General features: G+C 43.3%; 1 protein-coding gene across 13 annotated transcripts in view; it reads left to right on the plus strand.

Moving 5' to 3' along the window:
- The window catches only part of S6kII (Ribosomal protein S6 kinase II), a 156,362-nt gene that overhangs the window by 111,871 nt on the left and 23,053 nt on the right, over positions 1 to 21,438 (plus strand). Inside the window, exon 1 of one of the 13 annotated variants that reach the window (XM_086985822.1) lies at positions 19,962 to 20,036. The exons of 11 other annotated variants lie outside the window; for them this stretch is intronic. In XM_086985822.1, the coding sequence (XP_086841948.1) occupies positions 19,977 to 20,036 (60 nt within the window). In that variant the 5' untranslated portion in view covers positions 19,962 to 19,976. Of the gene's footprint in view, positions 1 to 19,961; positions 20,037 to 20,688; positions 21,396 to 21,438 lie in introns of those variants that run through there. One more of the 13 variants, XM_086985818.1, reaches the window with a different exon arrangement.

Genomic DNA, 21,438 nt, shown 5'->3' on the forward strand with positions numbered 1-21,438 from the left:
CTGCGGCTGTTGCACTGGATGGCATATCCTAAAAACAACGAATGCATAATACTGCACGATGGTAAAAAGCAACAGCAGCTCTGATGGTCGTGGTGTCAACAATGAACAAGCCAAGATCGAACAGAACAGATTTGGGTTATGGGTGGAACAAAGCGATGGGAGATGACGGAAAATTTCCAGAGAGTTCACGGGGCAATGACACGAAACTGGATTCGTCTGTTTCATGCGTGAGTGTGTATTGTTGGGCCAATTAGCCTGGAGTACGGTATTTGGCCTAATAATAAGTTAAATACTAACAAAGATCATTTCCTTTAATAAACTTCGTGTATTTTGCCCGTCGTTCTCTTGTCCTTTTTCCTTCTGAAAGGCACACTCAGGCTTCATACCATACACCGAACTTTCGATAGTAAGCTCGTTGCCGTGTTCGGAGTATTCGAGTAAAAATAATTACTCAGTAAAAGTCAGGTGACACACAATGAGTGCTAGCTAACATTATGCAATCGGAAATAACCGTTTCTACTGCCGCTAAAAAGGAAGTTTGACACTGTGATCGAGTTTCCCGATGAGTCTAATTCGATTTCAGACTAATTTGAAATTAGTCTGCAATTCTTCTTTTACGCCTCCCCTATATTCCCTAACTTTTTCCCTCCGTAGTAGTTTCCATTAGCCCTTACAGTTTAGATCAAAGCAATCATTTTAAACCACTTACCGCTCCAAAGTGAAGCTCAATTATTGAACTATACCAGTTACTATGTTTTGCTGCTACTGAAACTTTACGTTCTGGCCTTGATCTGATGATCGGCTACTTAAAATACTAACGTTTCCCGTTCAGCATCTTTGCTCTGCACATGTTACAGCTTGTCCAGCTGTCCTTATCTTATTAGACTGCGGCCTCTGTTCTATCAAACAGGTCACGTGCAGTAGGAGCGTTTGTGTGCTAGAGAATTTGTCGACAATAATCGAGTAATCTATGCACGATTGTGTTCAGCTCCGTTTTTTCTTTGCGAGAACAAACAGGATATGCCGGTCATCTGTCCCGTATGGTACTTGTGTGTATGTTAGCGTGCTGTTTCTGTACGAAGCGATTTAGCACAAGTTTGTCTGTATTTGTTATAGCATCAGCTGTAACGAACAATGTTCTTATCGTTGGCCGAGCGGCTGCGCATTGAATGTTTCCTTGCTGCTGTTGCAACGGCTCGTCTGTGTAGATGATGTTGTTGTTGTTATTATTGTTCTTGGCGTTGGCACCCCGTTTAGTGCTAAGCCCTTATCTGGGCGCTTACTTCTTGGACCCCTTCTGACTGCGAGGCGGGTGGCGCATTTGCAGCATATACTACTATCATTGAACAGCACCATGATCGTTGCTGCTAACATCGGTACTGTTATCATTATTATTACTATTAATAACCTTATTTACTAAGTGGTCACCCACACAGGCCTGAAGCAATAACGGCATGAAAAAAGAATACGTCCCAAAATAAATGAATGACTGTGACCTTGTTGGCAGCTAGCTGATCTTAGCTAGCTGCCAACTTAGCGGCCAGCGTTCAAGCACTAGTCTATTAATTCATGAGCTTCTTCTGCGCAATCTTGCTCTATCGACATTTTAAGTGCGTTGGCAGTTTAAAGATACGCAAAAAGCGCAAACGGAAGGACAAAGCAAGAAATAATACAAGGTAGTAAAGGGGGCCGCGCAGGATGACGAGGTCAAAACGGGGGTACCGGACTGATGCTTGTATCATCATCGTAGTGTACGATAAAGCCACCTGAACAGCGGTAAGCATTACTGGCGCCGCTAACATTAGCTAAGTTGGTTCTGAGCATTGGACAGGGCCAAAATGATGACGAGTAGCCTATTCAAGAGTTTCCATATGTTTACCGGCGATAGCAGCAGCGGCAAAATATCGATTTCATTTCCATTCATATGAATGGCCAGGCACCACAAATGCGGGCTAAAGGAAACCCGACATGCTAATGCGTTCATCTACGGCGGCAGAGAATCCGTCCAGCAGGATCGCGTTCCGAAAAACCTACCGGAAGAAGGATGAAGAACATTGACCAGAATGACGGGATTCCTTTTGCACGAGTAAAAACAACTGCAGAAATCGGTGTTCTATTCAAAACTAACAATAATAAAATAGTTACGGAGATGATAGTGGAGCTTCCGGAAGCGGAATTGTTGTGTTTTTCGTGCCTGACTTTTCGTCGTGTATGGTACCACTAACGGAAGAGATCGGAGCGAAAGATAGCGTATTTCTCTCCGTTGATCATATTGCATGTATACGGTCGATGTCAATAACATGTGCCATACTAGAATCACTCTATGAACTGGTGATTAAAAGACAAAGTCTAGTGTACCCAAGGACTGTACGCAAACAGGGCACTTTTACTTTGTCGTTGACCTCGATTGATCGATGTTTTTCTGTTGTGATTACTAGACAAACATCCGACTCTGTAAAGCGCGTTTTACCCAGTATCTATCGACGGGCAAATACTTGTTACCAATAAAGAGCATAACAGAGAGACAGACAAACATAACCAACGCCGATTTAGCGCGTTCCTATTTAAAGTACATTGGTCTGCAAATACACGGCGGCCCATTCATCTGTAAAGCCGTAGGTCAGGTGTTGGTACGGTTTGTTCGGCGCTCTGTTTTACCATCAGGCAAAATCTATTTGCCTCTGATTTTCCGGACTTTTCATTTTCTAAACTCCACGTGCAGCTGGGAACAGACACTACACGAGGGCACGGGCTGTATCTTCTGATGGGCGCACAGTGTTGAAAGGTTTTAGCAGCACAAACAATTGCCAGTGTGTATGATACTGGAAGTCTGGCTATCATCGTTTCCGATCGTGAATCGAATCAAAAACACTCAGGCTAATGCGTCCCTACCACAAATGTGGTACTTCTATACCACCTCTACGGGGTGGCTCAGTGGATGTTAATGTTCTGCAGTAAGTTGCTCGTCACTCAGATTCAACAGGTTGCATTCTGACGTACAAACCCCCTGTTCCTGCCGGTAGCAACAAACGTTTGAATGATAGTGGGGGTTAGGATGATAGGCATGTATCTTCGTGCGTTCATGGATGCGAGCGCGTAGGCAGTATCAAGAATGATAAAAATCTAAGAGAACATGGAGCAAATATGTCCAATACCTAGAAAGATTTGTTTCATCGGCAATATAGTCGGCATCAAGAAGCCAGCAGAGATAGGTCGGCAAAGTCCTGATATACAGCTGAGCGCTTATTAAGCGTCTGCCAATATTTTTAAAGACTAGTACAACAAATCATTCTTTAACTGTATCTAATCAGCATATGCAGGCTATGGCCCATATTATCTGAATATATTCCGGAGAATAAGTTGTTTTTGTTTAAAAGTTCTTTTATGTGTTTAAACGTTTTCGTGAGACGTGTATTGTCTCAGCCAGGTCAGTAGTGAGAGGACGCAAGCTACTCCATTATTTATTATGCAGTGGGGATATGAATATTCAACGTTAACTTCTTGAACTTTGCACGTTATTACATAGAAGACTTAGGGCGTTGCACTTGTTTGCTGTTGTCGAAAGGGGACATTGCTTTGCTATCACATGTTCGAGTAAGGTATCGATGTAAAGAATGACGTTTTTCCTTTTTGCACATTAGCTTGCACCCTTGTTGTACTCGTACGGGACATATTACTTAATCAGAAATGGACGATAAATGTTAGGACATCGCAATAATTCTAAACTATGTTGAGGATCATGGCAGCTAGCTATAATAGCAATTGAACAAGTCTCCGTAAAGTTCACTCATGGCAGTCGCGCGGACTGAAGCGCTTTTTTAGATGGAAATCTACCCCAATTTCAGTCGGAGTACCGATAGGCGTTGGCCTGCACGCTTTGTGTAATGTAATCACGAGACAACGACTGCAATGACTAACTAAATCCAATGAATCATCTGTCCCATGGTTAGGTACACAAAGCAGCGTGGGCTTTCAGGTAACGTATTCTGCCAGTGTCGATAATGGATTGGTCCCAGTTCGACTTTACCCTAGCATTACTATTATTGACATTACCATTATTAGAGTTACTGTGGTCGTAAGTCGAATTCGGTCATCGGTGGCGGCATCGGCACTCGTGCGGCCCGTGGGCGCGGTTCGTGTACCTAACTTCAAGCAACTGCCCTATACGCTCGGCCGTAGGAAGTGAAATGCCACTCAGAAGTCAACCGTGTAATGTCAACTCACAATGTATTTTAACGTTTGCAATGATTGGTAAATGTTGATAATTGTCTATATTCAGCCACTTCAATACTTTATCCATGAATACTATACGCTATTGCAGTACATTGGCTTATTAAAATCGACGCAAAAACGCTACCGTAGGTAGGGGGCACAAAGCATATGTATGCTTGCGGAAGTACCTATCATAAGTAAACTCATAATACGCAGTTTACAAAGCTTTCATATAAACGAACAGGCTCATTTTACCCATAATTCTTATTATAATCGAGTACTACGGTGCAGTCAAGCATTATTATCTGGTGAAATAACCCTCTCTGTGGTTCGACTTTATTTCGGCATCGTCGTTAGGCGCTCGATCCGACGGTTACGCCTGGATTCAGGTCTAGATCACCTAAGTACAGCCCTACTTGGAGCACACAGGTAGCAACAGTGCTCAACAACGCCAGCCGATGACGAATGGGGTAAGGCTCTAGCTTGTGCAAGGCATCGCGGTGGTGAAATCGACTATTTTTTAATGTCCTCGGCAAGATAAAATAATCAAAAAGAACGTGACAAAGTACGAGGCTTCGTTAGCTTTTCTGGCTGCCCCAGTTCTCTAAAGCTATATGAATACATTGTCTCCAAAACAAGCAAATACATAAACTATGATAGCCTTAATTTAGAAATATTCCAAAATCACCTATGTACTATATTTACAACGTTCTATGTTTCACTTTGTCATCAGTATTAAGCTTAATGTCACACTCAGTCTAAAGTCAGTGTCATATATATATTTACGTAAAGAGTTTGTTGCCACGTGCTCATTTCTGACGTCACGCTCTGCCCATCCTCGGTTGCCGTATGCTGTAATGAGCGTTCTTGGCTTTGTCCGCTTGGTGGCGTAATATCAAATGCCTTCTCGGTTAGCACAAAACACTGGGCAGTTCTCGTAATACCGCACTCAATTACCGGGTCCTAACTGTGCAATCTCAATATGTCCAGTGCTGCAGGCGGCAAAAGACAGCTAGCAGAAAAGGGGCATGAGACTAGGGGAGTTCAGTTATAATTGTGCCGGTGTCTCCAAGCCTTTTGCACTGTATAGGAGAACGCTGGACACGAGGTGAACCTATTGCTAGCTATCTTTTTTATACTTTTTTAACGATTGTAGTGTGGGCGAGTACTCGAGTAAAAAGCTACCCTCGAAACGAAAAGCCCACAAAGCTACCACAGTGGGCAATTTGCACCTGGTAAATTCTAGTAAATTTCTAGGCGGGATAACTCTGAACAGATGTCTATCAGGCGGCTTGAGTCAGAGCGATCCTGCTATATCTTCCTCTGAGGAGGCACCTAACGGAAATCATCCTCAGGTTGAGTGACCGAACGGGTCTTGCAAGTGCGTCTTATTGCGGCCACAGAAGGTTGTAGGCTGCAAAACGGTACGGCCAGCGCCAGATGGGGTGCAGACGACGGCTAAAAGAATATTACTTATTTTGCTGGCTAAACAGCTGTCTTATGATGTTATTGTTGTACTTGAGATTCATCTCGGACGTGTATATGCTTTGAACGCTGCTGAGTACAGGTTTACTTAACCTAAGTGGGTGTACTAAGGTACCGTGTTCGCCCGTCTGCCTGCTTGTGCGGACGTATGACAATGGATTGTGTGACACGATAAGCGGATTTGCAACAAGTGTTGAACTTGCTATATATATTCGAATAAAGGCTTAACCCTCCTCTTTAGCATGTTCCCAGCGTTGCACTATAGATCTGTGCAGCATAGAACGTAGACGCTACTGAAACGGAGCTTTGGTTCGGTGGGCGTATGTATTCCTATATGTTTAGATTAACACTTTGCTTTGTGTCCTTCAAGAGGAAAAATGAACCTGCATACTTTACTATTCAACTTTATATTAAATATTCAGTACTCCGAAGAATACACTCGTACTCTTAGGGATCTCTTACAAAATGGAGGAGATATTTCCTCAGATCCCTTTCATCCTACTCATTTGTGTGGTGTCTGTTACGACATATTTGTTTGTTGTTAATATCTTGCGTCAGAGTCTCGTTGTTGACCGTAGCTGGGCATTGATGTCTCTAGAGGAATGTGCTGTTAGGTTTTTCTCCCACCAAGGAAAAAATACGATGTTGGTTGAACCGTATTGCAATCGCTTGTCTGCTTGATTGTTGAGAAAGTCATGCTTCATAGAACTCTTCTCGGATTGCTCCATCACTGGATGAATGACTTCTCGCTTCGAGCTTCGGCGGGCTGAAGGAGCAAAGGAACCTTAACGGGGCATCAAATAGCTGTGGCTTGAGAGGAACGTAAAGGAAAAGAAGAAAAAAAACTACGAAATCAACTTAATGCACTGATACCTTTTATTTAGTGGTCATCCTAGAGGATCCAGTTGAGTAGTAGTGAAATGTTTTCCTTATGGCCATAAGAAAAGTTTCACTTGCATTCTCTGGGTGTTCGGGCAAGTTCTCGAAGAAAAATAAGTAAATACGATATATCATCGATCGATTTTATGTACAATTGATAATTTGTGTCTTCCAGTGTAGAAGGTATTACTTGTTCGAAACTGTCGTTCACACGTGTCATGTGGCTAACCTTATGAGAGTGTATTTCTGCGAATCGGCAGGCTTCAACGATCTTTAGATAAATCGTGTGTAGCATTCATTACATCTTGAAAAAATCAGACGACCTGGCAGCGAGGAAACGTTTCGTGTTAACATAACGCGAGTGAATAGTTAATTGATGCTACATGTGCTGGTGCCCCAGCATATGGCTACTCTCCATAGAAAAGGAACAGGTCTTGATGCTTTATCATATTGTACTGTACCATATCGTACCGAACGTTGTCCAGCCGAACATTTCGTTTCGAACTATCGGCAGCTGCCTACATTCTCTGTTACAGCCGAAAAAGTACGTATTGCTAGTAAATATAGCATGAAAACAGTTCATGTATGTAAAGAGTGATTCATGTTAATTATTAAAAAATTGTTTACTTCTAAGGCTGAACAATCAAAAGGCACGTAAATTAAACGAAGCACACATTCAGTCCCAGTTTCCTCGACTATATCAGAAGTTTGATACTGCTAACCTGTAAAATGTTTTAATCAGATTCATCGAGAGCTGCAAGCTCGCTCGTAGTATTTGGGGCAACTATGCTAGCTAGGCTATAATTAACGTATCGGTTCCAGCTCGCCAGCTGACTATGGGGGTAGGCAGAAGATATTATAAAAAATGTATAGGGGCATAAATGTTATTAATGCAAATATTATAGAGAGCCGTAAAAAGGTGGCCATCTCTAGCAGCTTGCAAGGTCGCTCAGTTGCTAACACTAGCTGCCTTATAGGACCTTCACAATAACAGTGTGTTCACGATGACAATCCGCTAGACGTGTAAATGTGTATTTAGCTGTGCACCCGGGGGGCAGGGATGCGACGTGGAAAACACTGACTCTGGCCAAGTAGCACGTTTATTATCTCCGCCTTCTCGTTTCCTATGTGCAGTTTTGTGGCGGCCGTTCATGTATAACGTAAAGGAGCTTTAACTCAGCGTCAAGTCGTATTTTCCTATAATCGAACTATTTCCAATCGATCGCCTGTGTGGCGCCATGTCTACCACGGACACTCGCTCTTCGTCACGGTCGTGTTCTTGTGTCGACGCTTCTTGCTCCTTCGTTCTATCGACTGATCTAGATGAAGCCTAGAGCTAAGCTGAAGTTCCCTGACGACAGGCGTACGATAGATGAACTTGGACTGTTCAAGCAAGCCAGTCCTTTCTGACCAGACATTTCTGTCATTTCAGCTGGCCTGGTTTGCCCGTTCAGCTATGCAAAGGCGCTGGCCTTGACCAGTTTCGCTTGTTACTCAAACAGCTCAATTTAGCGCGACCCATAGTAACCCACCCTCCCTAAGGAACCGATCGCCGTCAAATAAATGTGCGCAAGTCGGACCTACGTTCAACGAATTACGAACGAAAAAAGGTATGGTTTGTCGCCAGCGATGGGTGATTGGTAGCAGTAATACCGGAACTAAATTGAAGTTGGATTATCGTTGATAGATGGCATATAGTCTGCTAGATCAACAAATCAGAGTTATGTAAATAGAGATGATTAACAGACGGGATATAGGATGTGCGTCTGTGATTCCGCGCCGTTGTTGGGCGTAGACAAACGTTATCGTTGGCCGTGGTAAACGAGTAGGAGTCGTAAACTAGATTGCGTATATGGAGATGCGAATTTGTTAGAGTATTGGCAGACGTATATTAGAAAGAAATGGAAGAATAATCAGTCTCTGGCTTGGCCTAGTAACGTGAAGAGATCGTTATAACAAACGGGTATTATATTCGCCAGAAATCGAACCTAAACCAACGTTTAGCGCTAATCACGTTTATAGTGCAGTCTCACAAGTTTGACGCCTAATAGACTTATAAAAACGCAATACAGAGCTCGTGCATGTGTGTAGCGATCTGGTCTGAATTGCAAGCTGTTTCTTAGTCGGGTGCAAAAGTTTTTGCTAGCCTTTGTATAAAACAGCCATTGTTCGGTCGTACGGCAAGCTACTCGTACTATAATGGTTCAGCTGTGAACGGGCTTGCTTTACCCTGCTCCCCATTACTTTACTTATACACAATTATATAAGTATACCGTTTTAGGTATCACTAAACAGGTTCATGTACGTACCTACGCTCGGCCGCTGTGTGCCCTAGCGAATGCTAGTGGCATCGTCTCTAGACATCTCATCGTCACAACGGTCTTTGTTTTTTCTTCATTTTCTTATCTTCATTTCTCATAATCTTTGTAAAGTTGCAGTTCCCCAAGCGTACGGCGGTCGTACTTAGTCAGTAGTGGCGATTTTAGTGGGACTCTGTTTTTGCTGTTCTAGCTTATATCGTTGCTTCGCCAGTGGGCCATGCCGAGATGAAATCTATGTATTTTAATTTACTCGTATAATCAAGTATTAGTGTTGCCATGACGATAGTTGTGACATAAATATCAATGGTGCGTCTGCAAGCATGATGGCACTGAGTTCGCGCGTTGCTCTTCGTCATCGCGGGTGATTGCCGAAGATTCGCGCAAGCAGATCGACACATAGGACTCGAAATATCACCAACGCTGCCTATGACATTTGTAGTGAGGCAGTTTATCACAGAGTTGGTCACATGATGACCACACATACCACCGTGATTCGTATGTAACGTCCAAGTAAAAAACAAATTGACGAGGCACTAAGACGGAACTAGCAAGCGTAAATAACTAGTCATTGCGGCATGCCCGCAATGACTAGTTGTTAAATGCCCTTTTTACATGTTTTTCGCCATTCTAGCGCACATGCTACATATTTTAACACTGTAGTGTAGAATTGTGACTCTAAATGCGCTCATACAATGAGACTGTGCGAATTCAAAACTCAGATGGTCCTTAGTTCTATAGGCTGGATGGCAATTCGTAACCGCGCAGTTGTTTTCAGTAGCTTCTTACTGCTAGCTAACAAGCTCCGCAAACGGGTAAGGCTGGCCAGGACCTGCAATGGCTAGAAAGGTTAAATGTTCTACACAGATACATCTGACTCGAACAGATGAAACTTTAACAACCAAACTCAATATTACCGTAATCTTCTGCTGTTTGCGATCCACGCGCCACTCGTGCTGGTACCGTTTGCATGGCCTTACGCTTGCTAAAGGAATATCGAGTGCGATTTTGCGACGGGCCGCTGTTCCTGGAAGGCGAGCGAATACAACGCGCGTCGCATTCCCGCGTAACTTTGTATTTTGTGTAGGTGACTTTTTCGAGCGCGCAATATATATCGTAGCTAGCTCTGTACGCGATATCGACGACTTCGCTCCGAACGTTAATAAGCAGCTTGTTCATTCCTCAGCTCAACTTTCCGCTGTTACTGTTACTTGGAAGTATTGCTGGGACCTGTCTGGCCGTTTGATCTGGGATAGCCTGGTAAACGGTCACCACAAACGAGGACAGCGTACATTGAGGTAAAGCGAGTAGCAAATTGTGAGGTGGAGGCAGTGGTGAAGCTGGAAACTTCTGCCCTGACCTAATAAATAATGCAGGAAGCTGAACCCATTGGCGGGGTGCGCTAATTGTGGGTTCAATCTTAGCCGATGACAGAATTGTTGAAGGTTTCCAGTACCCCGCGCTCTAAAGCGGTGGCGTTCTACCGACGGTAGAATGGTCCTATGTCCCTTACCCTGTCATCCCAATGCATTAAAAAACAGAACCCCTTGTTCGGGATGTTTTTTTCGTCTCGTAAAACATTTGACGCGTAGAGCGTTATGTTGGCGACCCACATAGAATATCAAAGCGGGAATGGAATTGCAACAGTGATAACAAAAGTAGCAGTCGCCCCTCGAAGCGTGCTTGCTTGGACTCACACAGAGATAAACCTAGCGGATGTAATGGCTTCGTTGCAGGCGGTAGCTGGCTAACACCAACGGCCAGTTTGTTACAACTAGTTTCTGGATTAAACACAGCGGCATAGAACAAGCCAGTCAATCCCGTCCTAATAACAACCCTGTCAATGGCATATTAGGTTTCATGTAGGTTTCTGAAAGCTAGAACTATCGAAATCCATTTTTATTTACCTGGGCACGTGGGGAGAACGAGTGCGGGCTTCAAAATAACACTGGGTCTACGAAGTTGTCAATCTGCTTACTAATTCCATTTGCTCCATTTGCAAAAGACAGATAAGTCTCCCACTATTATTGAAATGTTCACGAAAGATCTTTCTACAGGCTCCTTCATAAGCTCCATTAAAAGTAAAAACAGTTATAATAATAAAGTTATTATTTAATAGCCAGTCGGGCCAGGCAGTGTAACTGCGGGCGCTGTTTTTTTTTCATTTCGAACAAACAGAAACGTCTTTGCAGATTATTGTTGTATGTTCTCATTCGGACATCTCTTTCTGCTTGCAAAAATTGATGTGTGCCTAGAGCCAGTATTCATATTAGTTATAGGGATGATATTAACCTCATTGCATTATCACATGCGTAATTATATGACAGAAAACGTCACCTCTTCAAGCCAAATGGCTCAATTTCTACGGCCACAGCTGCCGTTAGACATTGCATCAGCCACTCTCTCATAGGATTACGCATACGCAAAATAATGGTTTCTAGCTAACTAGTTGTGGAATTTATGCCGTCCTTTGTCCTGAGTTAAGCCTGTCGGCCCTGTTTTGGGGTTACGTTTCGACGATACTATGCACTCGTAGTTATCAACGGTCTACATCAGGAGAATCGGCATGGCAGTTAGGCAAAATTGTCGAAGTCGTGTATTGGTGCGGATATTGACAACGTTCGGTATCAGTCATACTTGCATTTGAGGGCACCGTTCCCGGTGCAATATAGGTAGCGAATGTTGTTTATTGAACTATCTGAGTCGGAATCCAGTTGTCGAAGTTGGTACGAGGAGCAGGGTAGCGCGACTTTCCATACGTAATATATGCATACATACCTCGTCTATATTCGGATTTATGGACGCTAGCCATAAAGCAACACGTGTTCTATCTCTCTATTGATAGGCAACCGTAATATCCATGTCCAACTATATATTAGCAAGATATTGTTATATACAGCTTCTATAGAGCACGTACTTACTCATAGAGGTTTGCGCGCTTGTTAGCTTAGTTGTAACATAATAATTGGCAGTGGTAGACTCGTGATCAGGACATCGTCGAGGTTCTGAGATTGGTCACAGCGGTAACAGTCTTACAATAGGCACCAGGGCGTAAAAATCTGCCAACGCCCGTGGATTGCCCATTCAGTCCCGCGCCGTACATGCAGGAGTCTTTTCAAATAAAAGAATTAAGTTTTTGCGCTAGACATAAAGAGGTCTATGTCTGTTGGCTTATTTCAAGGAAGGAAAAGCTATGCTTCGGTAACTGATGCACCATTCCAGCTAACCTCCGCCGGTATGTTCCTATCTGTATCAAACTGACGATCAAGGCAAATATTGAAAAAATTGGAGAAATTCGCTATGTCTATTTTACCAAAGCCAGTCAAATCAGGTAGACTGACAGCAAATGCATCCCCCTCGGAGCTAAAAGAACTTTGTACGCTTTTACATTACTAATTTCTAGGTGTTTATACAAAGATAAATGGGTGTAATAACGACGATATAACTGAACGACATCTATCGATAACGGAAAATCCGTGCATGCAAGAATGTGCCGAAGTTTTACCGTAGCAATTACTTCACTGACATCTTACCTACTCGGTTAGCTACTTATATATTTGTTATATACTTGATATTTATGGCATATAGCTTAATTAGTTAAAACAATTTCGAACCGATAGTGACTCGTGGTGACGGTTGTTCGAGCGAGACGGCATCGGTTTTCTTCGCCATTTTTTATATTATCATGTATACATATGTATTTGAGGATTTTATGTTTTAGTTACTAATTTGATAGAGTTAGTTGGCTATTATCGTTTCAGGACTTACAATTATGTATTATTTTACAGAAGAGTCGCTCTAGGCCACGTGAAGATCAAGTACGAAATGTTATTAATGTTGAACACGTATATTTCCTGATCTTTCTTCTTATCTTCCCTTTGGGCGAGAGTTAACATTCGATAGCTATCGTCCGTTTAACGTACATGTCAAGTTACTGGATGTTTAAACACTTCAGCGATTCGTAAATGTGCTTATTGTTGTGATCACATCGGGTATTCAGAGCACAGCTTTCAATTGATTATGCAAATAGCGCCGCAATAGGAAAACCCGAGGCCTGACGTGAAACACAGGACCATATACGGACATCCTTTCATATTCAGCATACAGACATTCCGACATCCTTCGCTTGAGGCCGTTTCTGCCGACTTGGCGGCAATATTCAGCCTGCGTTTAGGTTGAAGGGTGCTCTTTAACATAAGAGAGCATCGGTTCGCATGTTTACAGTTGACGGACTACCCACTGCACGGACCACGATGCTACCTAGGAACTAGGCTGGGCCGGTTTGTCTCTTTGATGGGGCAGGCATCATCGGAAGACGTTATTAGCATAAGTGTCTTGGTAATTAGTTTTGTTAAGTCCGTGTGACGTCGTCATCTTATGCGGTTTGCATGTAAGCTCAGGCTTCCGTTTGTGCTAGGCTCATCCGTTAGTAAGGCCCCGTTTGTGGTAATCTATTTATGTGGGCTTGTCACGGCCAAAGTTTGTTGTTGTACCTGCTGCTCAGGTGTTAAGAACTAGTTGGATCGAGTACCTAGATGGACTATTGTGTGAAGCAGCCAAAGCTTGGGCTGGATGTGATTGATGTTTGTATTCACGTATTACCTATCTTGGTTTTATGGCACACTAGTTTCTATGTTTAATTAAGGGTTGCATGGTGTATCGAGAGCATGTAACGAACTGAGGACAAATAATGGATGTTGATCAAATTCAACGGTGTGTGACTTTATGTTTAAGTAATATACAGATAATGTCTACTCCGAATAGTACCACATGGGCCTACAAACCTATTTGAATTAAATGTGTCTCGTCCACTGGGACTTAGTATTCACCAAGGGATCAATTCGCTGGGCAGTTAAGTGTTTGATTGCGAGACTGTAATTTAAACCCGGGTCTGTACCCGTTCGGATGATGTTCTGAAGAAAAACAACAAAATAGAGAACAGCTGGGAGCGTTAGTGTACAGTCGTGTAATTTAGCTTCGCTTAGCAATTCCCTTTCTGTTGGCCTGCACAACAGTAGCAATTAGGAAAACGTTGAAAGGAGTTACTTTACCCGTCTGAAACCTGGGTCTTTTGCAGCCTTTGCTCAGAGACTATTCTATCGCGACGAATAGTGCTTTTCCGATCCTCATCGATTACGCGAAGGACTCTAATGATGATGACGACGCCGACGCTCACGAAAAATCCGACGACACTGGTGAATGAAAGGCGTTTCCTATCGCTGGCACAGGAATAAATCCAGTGAGAGCTTTCTGTGCTCGTTTGCATCTGTAGCGCTCCGGATTACACTCCATGTCCTGCTTCGAGTGTACCCGTAAGGACAAAAAGCGCCTAGTAAAGCACAACGTATCAAAACGAGAGAAATAAGCCTAACGCTACGTTTTCAGCGTTACAGTCACGGACATTCTTTTACTTTTTTCCTGAAAATGATAAGCTCGTAGTGAGTTTCGAAAAAATGCGTTAAACGTTGCCCTTAAGCTGAGCTCGATTTGAAAAGGCACACAACAAATAAATGGATAAAGGTGACGCGTAGATGGAGTGGTTGAGATACTCGCACAATATACATTGTACATTAGCAAACAACTTTTTTAGCGAACATGCACGACCACAAACAAGAACTCAGGCATGGAGTGGTGGGAAGCAGACATCAACGGTAAAAAAAGGTATGTTATCCAAGGAATACAAAAATAAAACTTCTCACAAACGCTGGTCTGTGATGTTCATTGTTTGATCCCTAATAATTTAAATACAGCGTCGATAAATAGACGAACAAAAATGGCTTCAAGCGATACTTACAAATAGAAAGCCATAACAGAATAGGACATTTAGTACAAATATCGCAGCGCGCATGTGTTGTACGAAACTGAGCAACAATAAACAATCAAGATGGCCAGACAAGGACGTGGCCTGCTTTGCGACCGACTTCTGCTAGCTTTTTAACATCTCGGTTTACCTAGAACATAAAGAAACGTCATTACTTTCCTGAACAATGGGGAAAGCAATGTAAACAATAACAGCTGCTGGATTAGGCAACAATGAGCCCAGTCAAGCGTTTAATGGGCTGAGAATAAAATATCCTCGATACTCATTTCATCAAACTATAGGAGAAAAGCAGAAGGCTAGCTGAAAACTGGGGTGAAACACTTGATGAAGGAACGACCCATTGAACCATAAACGTACGTATCGAGTCCGTTGTCCTAATAATTTTGTTCTATCGACGAATCATCTAAATATATCGTTGTTATGATTAACAGAAAATATCCCTACAGTGTCGCCAGATCACACCAGCGGTTTAAGTACGCAATTGCAGGTTCAGTAGATAGATAACAGTCATCTAACCTAGGTCCACCAACCAGACTTTGGTCATTTTTGCTTGAGCGCCACCAAAGAAAGAGGCCGCTCGATATTATCCTGTCAGTCCAAATTGCACGCTAACGTCAAAGCATCTCAATATATTAACAAACATAATTGCAATTGAATCAAATCTAACGGGCGGCGTTCCACAAATAATCATTCGAGCTATATGCCCGGTGCCGCTATTAGGCATTCTGCCAGACACACGGCTGGCTTCCAGCACGTCGCGCAGTCTGTCTATACCTGAATTCGAACCTAGACCGCAATATGTCCCTAGGATTACTAAGTACACACATTACCCACGAAGCTTGGATAGTCTAGCCGTTACCCGTCGGACCCTGAGCTGTCCGCAGATCCGGCAGGAAGGAACAGGGATCCATCGCTGAAAAACTACAGCGTTATTGCTCTTACCGATTTCAACGAGTTCAATGACCATCCATGAGTTCGCTTGAAAGGAAAACGCCAAGATGACTGGCCGTAAGATCGCTCTGAACGGACCTGGCGCCTTGTAGGCGTATTTTAAAAGCGATGATTTCTAATGATTACTTTGACATTTCGCTATACATTATTTGAATGAGTATTCGCTGTAAATTGAAACGGAAACAAACTTGTCAACGAAAAGCACTTGCGCGTTACACGATCGATAGCAGTATGCTTAGCTATCCGTTTGGTGTTCGTTTGAGTTATTTACATTTCGAAAGACAGCCTCGACGCTGGTGTACGCTGAGTTCTTCACTCCCGTTTGGCTCCACAGTTCACTGTTTACTAAATGTCCTTTTCAGGGCTCTGCGGGGTGGTTTCGTAACGCCTTTTTTAATCTGTGTGTCCTCCCTCTTAGGCAAGTCCATATCAAGCCCTTTGTACCGACGCAATCGTGTTCGAACATCCTGGCTATTTGACGCTCTCCATCCGCGTCCGACATAACACTTAACAGGAGTTACGATGACTACAATTGTTTCGCTGACGCATTTGATTTGAAGTGCGCAACTGACGGCCGAGTGCCGGCCTGTGCATTTTTAGCATTTGTGCCCTCCATTCCTATATATTATCGCTTATAAAATTGTGTAGCAATTTCGTCTGTTGAAAGAAGTTTATTCATATTCCTGCAAGCCCAAGTTAGTCAGACGTTAGTCTTTTGTGCCGGCTCGTAGCTTTCCTTTCGCTAAACGTGTCGCTGCCGTCACGAATAGATCTCAGAAACAGAGGTGACTAGAAATATGCAAAAAACATACAGTGATTACGTTTGGAGTAATGTACAATATTGGCTAGTAACAAAACCAATTATCAAGGTCAACTGTCGCCCAAAGACATACACGTATCGACACCCGTTTCCGTTTTCCTCTGGAAAGATGTATCTTGAAAAATACAGGAACAGTAACCCAGAGCGGACTACAGCCATATCATTTCCAGTGTTGCGCGGCACTAGTCAATCTCTGTGCAACAACTATTTAAAAATGATTTTCTTTGCTACTTTCGGGGCTTTCGTGTGAACTTGTTTTGAGATGGCATAGAGTCGATACCGCCGGCTGACCGCCCTTTTGGACAGAGAATCGCGTTGCCGCGAAAGGCAGACAGTACGCGCCGAACCAGCTATGATAGTTGTCTATGCGGTTCTGGACCAAGAATGCTTGACTTGTTATTGACGTAAGCTATATCGCCGCGTTGCTGTAACGTTAACTTACCAGGCTATTAGAAGCCACGGTCGAAACGTTCTGTCAAGCGCGGCACCTTTGTCGTTAACGGCAAAGTCATGCTTAGCCCTGCTAGCGCCACTACCCGAGCTGTCACAGTAGAAAGGTAGGTTTGTTGCTGTCACAGATGCACTCATTGGGGGGTTTGTTCCGTGCACCCATAAAATAGTGTACAGTGAAACGACTTTTACCACGTTAACTGTTCCAGTGATGGGGGGTAGACTAACCAGAAAAGGAGAGGCATCGAACAGTCGCGCTAGATCATCACCGCGGAAAACTAGCTCCTCCTTACGGAAAAGGTCGAATGCAGTACGAATATAAATAAATTTTTCAAGGATTACTATCAGCTGATGCGAGGTCGAAGATCACAGCGACAGGAGAAGTAATGGCAATGACAACGATCACTGCGAACGTTCGCGCTGGTCGTGATCCAAAATGACGTCGGTAGTATCTACGCAGTGGCTACGTATTTCGCTTCACACGAGAATATAATTCACTGCTTTTACGTTTTGGCGTATATGTATTACGTTGCGACGAACTCTTGCGGAGATCTATACTAAAACGATGGTTACCGATAGTTTTATTTAATCAAAGTTAGAGAATCATAAATGAAGCGAACGATATGGCGATGTTTGAAGCATATATTATGATTTGGCAGTAACTTACTAAATAGTTTACTGTCTTGTGTTCGTACTGCTTCATACGAATTGTTCTGTTATATTCTATCTAGGTATCGTTTCTGGCTATTGGGTTAATTAGCGGATGGCAAGTTAACTGCAATCGTCCACAGGGTGGCTGCCCTTTTAATCTAAACGATAAGTTACAATAGAGGTAGTCCAAGTTGTTAGGTGTGACAACATTTTTCGATGTATGAAAGCATATTTGGTCGGACCTTGTATGAACAAAATTTCTATGTTGGCAATAGACCGGTACACCGAATTAAGTTGTGGGAAGCAATTAACGATGAAAAACGAGACGTTGCTAGGTAGAAATATTATTTGCCGACCTTAATGTATGTCAGGGCAATTGTTCCATTGAAGTCAACATTGAAGATTCCGACACATCATTCTATTCTTGACACAAAACTAGTTTACTCATCATCGTTGGAGCTTCGTCCATGAGATTCGCTTGCGTGAAGAGTAGTAAGACTCAGGCGACCCTGCCTTACGAATAAAGCCAATTCGAAACTACTTCACGATAGTACCTCACATCCTGTTTTGATCAGCCAGGCTAATGGAAATGACCTGCCAGTTCATTAACGCTGTCTCTTCTATTTTAATCAAGCATTTGTCTCTTCTCATATTAGCTGTTGCAGTTTTACCGTCACCAAAAAGTAACGAAGTGCAAAATCAGATTTCACTATTAACAGAAATGCATCTCGTTCTTGAGAGTAGTAGTGATTTAGTACGAACTGTTCAGTCAGTCAGTCAGTCAACTCTCCACGTAGAGCTTAGCGGACAAGGTAGGTTTTTTGATGGACTTGCGTATTTTAGGTAGAGCCTGAGCGTTCTTTCATCACCTAAAATGCCGACTATACGTTCGAAGAAAACGTAAAAGCTGGTCGGTGGAGCTGCGTGTCGGGTGCGTGTTTGCTATGTTTAGAATACATACTAGTTTGTCTGTTTTCTTTGAGATTGCGTGGATCCTATTAGGACGAAGCGTGCCGTGTGCATGACGACGATGACGCCCAGCTGGCCGGAGCTGTGTAGTAGGCACTATATCACTCACTGCGGAGAGGCCAAATGATAAAAAAAGCTAAGGTAACAATTGTAGCACGAATATGGAGGAAGTTGCTGGAAGGAGATCGTGAGAAACAAGCCACTACTTAAATTGCTTACTAATTATCGCCTTCCTATTACGTACTCTGGGTGATTGGCCGTGCACGCCGCTTTATTATATCTATATATGAATCGTTAGCTTGGACCATATTTTTTTCCATATTGTGCTTTTGGGGACCCTTCGACTCTTTCCATATTATGGCCTCTGCTAGTTGTAAGTACTCCCGTAGTAATTTTGCTTGAATTTACCGCCGTTTAATCACGATGTCCGACATATTGTTGATTAGCTAAACGCTAGTGTGTCGTGGTTCGAGAGTTTCGACCATCAAACATTTTTTGTTTGCAGCGGGTCCAGATCCGTCCGTAAACAACCATTTGGCAGCGCAGTAATATTGTGATTAAACAGAAAATGCCACGTTCTTCGAGCCTCTCCATATCTACGTCTATGTCATCGCATTGCGTAGCTAAGGGAAGATGCACTCGCGCAGAAGGGGCATATCAACGGCGAAGAACCTCGTTTGCGTACCTACTTGCCTTCTGCGGTCAAGTAAGGGCGCAGTGTGCTTTCCGCGAAAAGTAACCAAGAAGAGAAAATCTCGGGACAGAAATACGATGTGACTGAACGCATCAGCAAACATTCTTCTGTATTGATATCAATTTGTTCGTCAGCCGGCCTTTCTGGTCGCTCTCTCTGGTCTGGGACTGGGTAACCCGACACACCCCAACTGGTCCTCTTCATCGAATCGAGAAGGCCCGTGCGATCTAGGCTCGCCGGAGGTGCTATTACTTTTGAGTTCCGATTGGACAAACAGACAGTGTGGATTCCGAGGAAAAAAATATGGTGTAGAAAAAGTGGAACAGTGTAGCTTATGATGCTAAACAAAGCGAAAAAATTTGTTCTGCGGAACGTCTACGGGATGACTAATGTCGTTCGTTTCTTGCTGCCAGTTGTTTGTGCGATAGAGCAGTAGCAAACGAGCAGGGCGTGGATAGAACGTTTCCGCGACGATTGTTTTCAACTTACGCCGCACTCGCGGATAAGTCGAGCCTTTTCCTGTACGTATTGTCTAGCAGTCTCCTTGTAGACAAAAAACGTCTTGGCCATTCAGTGTCTCTATGTGGCGGTGGTCTTTATAATAAATTTGCTTTGCCACCTTTTCTCGCTCGTATGTATTGGGACAATTAAGTGTCGAGTGATGCCGATAAATACGTCCCATAATGTGTCGTTAATCGCTACTATAAAAATGCGCCTAAGTTTAACATGCTTCACCATCTTCTGGATAACTGCTGCTTTGAATACGAAGCTGAGGAAGTGGGCATGGTCTGTACGTGCATACACGCATATGCGTCAAATAGAGAAAAAATGAGACTTTAATAGAGAGAAACCTGAGTTACTGGCATATGCAGAAGAACATGCAGATCTGTATACCGCGAGAAAAAAAGATTATTTAGTGAGAGTACATGATGTTGAAAGAGTGATCGTTGCGTTTGTTTGAGATGGAAGTGCTGAGTTAACTAAAAATGATGGTACCTATATGCGTCCGTGAAACTAGGCGTTTGTCGTAGATCTGTACAACTCGGAGATGACTGATACCATAGTGCTATTGGTTTTATTAGAGAAATATTACAACAGTTGTAGCTTTGACCTGTAGCGTTTCGTCGACTCTTGTTTGGCCTTTGGTTGAATTAATCGGTGTATTGTAGATAGTCATTTAATGTTGAATATAACAAAAACTGGCCTTTGTCCTAGAGCAGGATGAGAACTGCACTATTTATGAGAAAATGAAAACGAACAATCAAGAACTAGCGAACAAAGCCAGTCCTAAGCGTAAAGTCCAAGGCAACGACAACTGATGCGTTCGGTGGCGTCGTGTCCAGCTCCAGCAAACAAAGTAAGGGGAAATGAACTAAGTCTTGTAAATCCTTTAGGCAACATGCCACCGTCGTGCCGCTGCCAATCGACGCAGTGTCGCGATGATGGAGCGGTGTCTCGTAGTAGAAAACAACCAGCAGCGATGGGGAATTCTTTTTTTTTTTCCACTGGAGAAACCGGCTGCGGAGCGACGGATAAGAGTCGCTCGCAAAAAACGGAAAAAAAGCGAAACACGAAGGGAAAGAGAAAGAGAGGAAACGCACTAGTGTGTCGGATTATGGAGACCAAACAGCGCCAACGTTTCGTCAAAATCGTTGACTACTAGAAGCCGGTCGATGTTTAGAGAATGTCACTCGAGGGATGAACCTGCGCCTCTACAAGCGGAAAAAAAAAAAGCACGCGTGTTTAGGGCGATCTGTGTAGACTAAACGCACGACGATCCATCCGCCATTTCTACAGGCGACTGTGTTAAGGGGACCCGTGCAGCAAAATAATCGATTGAGTTACGTGTTTTTTCTTCGTTTGGTGAAAATCTGTGGTAGTGCCTATGGCTAGTCAATCCCGCCAAATTGCGTTGGGTAATTGAACAGCAACGCCATCTATATCGTTACCTCATACGGGGCCGCGTTCGTCCGTACAGTTTATGGTTGTATTTAATTTAGTTTGGATTCGTTCGTTTACCTCTTGAGCAATCGTTCGCAATAAACTGAGCATACAAACGAATTGAACATGATTCTTCCGACAATGGTTGAACTATTGAGATTCATCAGGAAGACGCACGTTGACAAGAAGAAATCTATGTTTTTGGTACGAGGCCGCCTCTGTGGTAACGCGCATGGCATGCTAGACT

Source organism: Varroa destructor, unplaced genomic scaffold (genome assembly GCF_002443255.2).
Source record: "Varroa destructor unplaced genomic scaffold, Vdes_3.0 BEIS01000003.1, whole genome shotgun sequence".
Lineage (NCBI taxonomy): Eukaryota > Metazoa > Arthropoda > Arachnida > Mesostigmata > Varroidae > Varroa > Varroa destructor.